This window comes from Oryza sativa, chromosome 1, assembly GCF_034140825.1.
Source record: "Oryza sativa Japonica Group chromosome 1, ASM3414082v1".
NCBI classification, from domain to species: Eukaryota; Viridiplantae; Streptophyta; class Magnoliopsida; order Poales; family Poaceae; genus Oryza; species Oryza sativa.
The window spans coordinates 20,230,105-20,235,538 of NC_089035.1; the positions used below are offsets into that span (position 1 = coordinate 20,230,105).

The 5,434-nt window shown below is 51.8% G+C and overlaps 1 protein-coding gene across 1 annotated transcript; it reads left to right on the forward strand.

Moving 5' to 3' along the window:
* Nucleotides 1-1,082: 1,082 nt before the first annotated feature.
* Nucleotides 1,083-4,876, forward strand: LOC136355363 (uncharacterized). Its single transcript, XM_066307872.1, has 3 exons — nucleotides 1,083-1,102; nucleotides 3,445-4,200; nucleotides 4,752-4,876. Exons 1-3 carry the CDS (start codon nucleotides 1,083-1,085, stop codon nucleotides 4,780-4,782), a joined length of 807 nt encoding a protein of 268 aa, XP_066163969.1. The 3' UTR covers nucleotides 4,783-4,876.
* Nucleotides 4,877-5,434: the final 558 nt, after the last annotated feature.

Genomic DNA, 5,434 nt, shown 5'->3' on the forward strand with positions numbered 1-5,434 from the left:
TGTGACAGATGGATAATACTGGTAACAAAGGCTATGGGAATGATGGATCCGATGACTCAAGAACCCAAGCCAATGGGAATGAGAGAAGCACCAACGAAACCTCACCAGAGCTAATCCAAGTTGTGGTTAACCAAACCAACATGTTGGCAACAGCCTTTCAACTATTACAGAATCGGAACAACCCAGCAGGGGCAACCAACGTTCAAGTACCTACAGTCCAGCAACAGTGCAAGTTATCAGAATTTCTCAAAACTGAGCCCCAACCTTTGCCATTACTGTCGATCCTATGGAAGCCAGTGAGTGGATGCGCACAGTCGAGAAGAAGCTAGGGTTGATTCAGTGTACCGACCAGGAGCGGGTTGGCTTCGCAACTCATCAGTTGGTTGGACCGGCTTCAGAGTGGTGGGATAGCTACGAAGCATCACGGCCAGAAGGACATACCATCACCTGGAACGAGTTTTCATCTGTATTCAAGAGATCACATGTTCCCACAGGAATGATCACACTAAGAAAACGAGAGTTTCGCTACCTGAAGCAAGGAGATTTGACCGTCACAGAGTACCTGCATGAGTTCTATCGTTTGGCTCACTATGCACCAGAAGATGTGGAAACGGATGAAGACAAACAAGAGAAGTTTCTCCAGGGGTTAAAAGATGAGCTTGCAGTGCAACTACTTCTAGAGGATTATGAAGATTTTGAGAAACTTGTGGACAAAGCCATGCAACTCGAAAGTGAGCATAATCGGATGACGAACTGCAAGAGAAGGATTGTCAACATCCCAGTATTTCCAGGTGGTAACCAAAGACAGCGCACTGAGCCACTTCAGATCACCGGATCTTCTGTTGCGCATCAAGAGTTTCCGCCCCAAGAAGATGGACGCAATGCAGACAACAACACTAGCAATACTAATGATGATGATACCACCAACAACCATGATTCTTGCTCCATTAGTGACCACTCGAACAAAGCGTGCAATGTCAGTAGCATTCACCAAGATGTCAACGATAGTATCAATGTTGGAACCCAGAATGACAACCTTAGCAATTTTGACACTGAGAAAGACTCCAATGGTGATAGCAACTATGGTACCACTGATGCCAATGTTAGCAAGGATTTCCAACCGCCAATTCCAACTCCAAGTCACAATGATCATCCCCAGATGGACAGCTCAGCAAAGAAGACGTTGATTTGTTACAACTGCAAAGGACCAGGTCATTTCTCTAGAGATTGTCCACAGCCGAAGCGTAACCTGCGCCATCACTCCGGCCATTATGCAAGAAGAAGACAGGTCACTCGCCTTGTGGTCACTGGAGCAAACGCCGTACCTGTGAGGCCTCCTGTTAATTCTAACCCATAGTGGAAACAATGTACCGATGTTAAGCACCTTCCCTTTTTGTTTAAGACAGTGCCTTGTATTCATGTAATATGGGAGAGATTTGTAATAAAAACAAGTTCTAAGAGGATTCCTTTGGAAGATGCGGATAGGTGATCATGTGTATAATTGTTTACTGACAAAGGAGACCTAGGGTCTCGTGCCAGAGGAACTATATTCTAACCTCGAGCTAATAACCAACCTGAGGATGGAAAAGAAAATCAAGTGATTAACCAAAGAGACATTTGTTTGGACTAAGAGTTTCAGATGTGTCTTTTTCGGATCAAAGGCAATGACAGTCAGTATAGCTTTTGGCGAAACACTTCAAGGTTTCACTGAAAGGTAGCAGACCAAAGGACCTCATCGCCACCAGAAGCATCCACAACTCTCGGAGTGAAGAGTACTTAGTGACCAAGGTCAAAAGATGACTGATAGAAGATATCGAAAAAGATGTTTATTATCGAACAAAGAAGTAGGTCGAAAGGTGATTGATAAGAGAAATCTAAAAAGAATACGTCAGGGCTGAATGTGTAAAGGAATACTTTGAATGCTAAATGATGACAAGCATGGTATCTTAGTAATGACGAGCTGATCTCGACGCATGACATGAAGTGGGTAACTTGTATGAGGTTGACTGCAAAGATATGAACTATGCAAAGTTCTGGAACTGAAGCCCCATCTTCAAGTGCCGCAACCCAGTCGAAGTCAGCTAAAGGTTCAACCAGGGACAAGTCAGGTGAAGAGAAGATTCCATCTGCAACAGGAGATCGAGCCAAGCAGTCCAGAGTGAAGAAGTTTTGTTAGGCAAGTTTGTTATAGAAGACGGAGCGGAAGAAGTCAGACAAGAAGAGAAGACCGCCCAACCTATCTTCTTGCTAGCCTCCTCGAATCTCGGGGACGAGATTCTTGTAAGGGGGGTGGATTTGTCACGTCCTGATAAATTCATCCCGAATTAAAAATCATTCTCTAAAAGGAATAATAGAATTAATTAAAATTCGAAAAGAAATTGGCAAACATTAAAATACGTACAAGAAAAATTCAAATGTGGCCCGGAGAATTTTTGTTAAATTCTCCTTGGTCTAAAATGAGACCTCAAATTTTACTTGAATTTTCAGAGCACCGGAAATATTTATTAAACAACAACAACAATTAACAAAGTTTATTAAAAAGAAAAACCTAAAAATAATCTCTCTTCCTCCTTTGGGCCAAGCCCAGCCCGAAGTCTTCCTTTTCCCCCCCCCTCTTCCCTCCCGGCCTGCTCGGCCCAGGCCGCCTTCCCCTCCTCTCCTCCTGGGCCGGCCGCCCGGCCCAACCCTAGCCGCGCCCCCGCCCGTGCAGCGCGCGTGCGCGCGCTGACGCCGCCGCCTGACCGGTGGGTCCCACGCGCCAGGCCGGGCGTCGTCCCCTTCCTCCCGCCCGGCCGTCCTCTCTCCCTCTCCCGTGAACCCTAGCACCCTTCCCCCCTCAAATCCGCGCGAATCAAGCATGGGATTCCCAAATTGATTGAGGGAAATTAATCCCCTTTCCCTCCTCTCTCTTTCCCCCTTAATTTCCCCTTGAATGGTGCCTTAAATCCCCGGGAACGGACGCGCCAAGTCCGGCCACCAACCATTGCCGCCGGCCGTGGTTCTCGCCGCCGTTCCGACCTCCCCCGTGGCCGGTTCCCTCTCCTCTCCTATAAAATAGAACCCCCTCTTTGCGTTCTACCGTTTTGGTCTCCTCCCAAGCTCTCCCGTGGTCTCTAGCCACCTCCCCACCGTCGCCCTCTCCCTCCCACGTTGCCGGCCGGCCTCCAGCCGCCTCTCCCGCCTCGCCGGAGAGTCGTCCGGCCGCGCCATCGCCTCCTACAGCGTCGCCGCCACCTCCTCCACGCCGGCCTGCCCTCCGTTTCGCGAGGAGACCCCCGGAACTACGTTCCCGCCGTCGCCCTCCTCTTTCCTTCGCGCCGGCCACCTCCAGCCGCCTTCCTCTCCTCGCCCGAGCGCCGCCCGGCCGCGCCGTCTTCTCCCTCGGCCTCGCAGCTGCCTCCTCTTTCCCGGCTTCGCCTCCGTTTCGCGGGGAAATCACCGGAGACGCGTCCTCGCCGGTGTCCAGTGGCGTCGCCACCACTTCTCCGCCTCCGGCCGCCTCTGCCGCGTCCCCGGTGCACCGGCCGACGTCGCCACCACCTCTCCCGGCACCGGAGTGCCGTCCTCTCTCCCGGCCAGGCCACGGCGTCGCCCGAATTTCGCCGGAACGCCGTCGTCTCCGCGCCGGCCTCTCCTTCCTCCTCGTCGGCTCGTCGCCCCGCTGCACCACCACCTTCACCAACATCGCAGCGGCGTGTTCCACGCCGTCCCCCCCTCCGCTCAGCCGCTGCTGCCTGCCATCATCGTTTCATCGTCGTCTCCGATCGTTCTCGTCGTCGACGTCCCGTCGGTCGCCCGGCTCGTCGTCTCGCGGCGCCGCCTCCGTCATCGTCATCGTAGCGGCGTGTTCCACGTCGTCCTCGTCCCCGTGCAGCCGCTGCCGGCTGTCCTCGTCGCCTCCTCGCCGGTCCCGGTCGTCGTCGTCGTCGTCGTCGTCGTCCTCTCGTCGTTCCCGGTCGTCGTGGCGTTCGTCCCTCCGTCAAGCCGTTCTCGTTCGTCGTCCTCGCTTCGTCAAGATCGCTGCAGCCCCGTCCTCGTGTTCGTCCTCGGCTCCGCGTCGTCAAGCCTCGTGCCGGCCGCGTCTCGCCTTCGCCCAAGGATCGCCGCCGAAGCCGTCCCCTCGCCGTTCGTCTCCGTTGTGCCCGTCTGTCTCCGCCGCGCCCGTTCGTCGTTGTCGTTCCCACGCCTCGTCGCGTGGTGGTAAGGTTTCCTCCTCTCGCTTCCCCGCCCTCGTCCTTTCGGTGTCGCCCCGTACCCGTTGTGCGGTCGTCGACCCCGGTACCCGTGTACCGGTGTCGGTAGTCGTTCACGTGTGCGGGTGGTGACCGTGTAGTGTCCGTGTTAGTGTGCCCGCTCGGTAGCCGCGTGGTTTCCACGTGTGCAACCCGTGTGGTGTCTAGTGGAGTCCGTTTGTCGGCCACTCGCCTCGGTTGACACACGGGGTCCGCTTCCGTCGACCCGTGGACCGTCTCTGTGTACCCGGTCTACCGTGGTCCTTTAGGTTGACATGTGGGGTCCGCATGTCAACGGCGCAGCCTTCCTGTCTTTTCCAGGCTAGCGCTTACACATGTTTTATAGTTGCAAAACCTAAATACAATAATCCGCAAATCTCCATGTAACAGCATTAAACTTCGGATGATCATATCTTGGTCATACGAACTCTGAATCGACCCGTTCAAGTCTCCTAATGTTTGTTATAACCTAAAGAACCCTGTGCTTTCTTTTTATGTATTGTTATTGCTTCTTTATAGGCTTGTAGCTTTGCTTGTGTGCTTCGCGTAGCTTTCGTCGTTCCGGAGGTTCCCGAAGCGTGGTTCGTGGTCGTCGCCGAAGGTTCGGAAGGCCGTTCTCTCTGAGCAAGGCAAGTCACATCATCCTTGAGCATATTGAATCCCAGTTTGTAAAATTATGTTGATTTAAATTATTGCATTATCGCTTTATTTAAATTCCCGCGTTATCACTGTTTTATCTAGCCATACCTATTTACCTTTGTTATGACCTTATTATTATTGTTATTGTTATTATTACTTTGTTCACCCTAGGTTAAACAAAACCCCAACTAGTGAGTACTCTATTTATGGTTCCACTAGTATGAATTTAGGTAGATGCTTCGCTGATTAATTAGGCAACATTAGGTGGTTTTATAACTTTAGACTTTGGGAATTCTCATCTCATTTGGACACTATGGAATGGTTGGCTTATGTTGGAATTGGACACACACCTCTCTTCCTCTTTCAAAACCCCTAAAACCTGTTTTCGGTGGGGTTTGGGTGCATGCCAGTTGTGGGAAGTAGCACCCCGGCCACTATAAGGATGAAGCTCGGGCCTCTGTTGCAAAGCACTACCGTACTTCCACATGTCTAATGGGTAAGGCTTAGTTTGTGGCTCAGTCTAGTCATAAACAAAAGTACACGGATTGGAGATGGATGAAGTC

Excerpts from the sequence above, each read along its gene's own strand:
- LOC136355363 (XM_066307872.1), top strand. The coding sequence starts at position 1,083 with ATGGTACCACTGATGCCAAT. Across the intron at positions 1,103-3,444 it reads ATGGTACCACTGATGCCAAT|ACGCGTCCTCGCCGGTGTCC; the intron begins GTTAGCAAGGAT and ends AAATCACCGGAG. Across the intron at positions 4,201-4,751 it reads CCACGCCTCGTCGCGTGGTG|GCTTGTAGCTTTGCTTGTGT; the intron begins GTAAGGTTTCCT and ends GCTTCTTTATAG.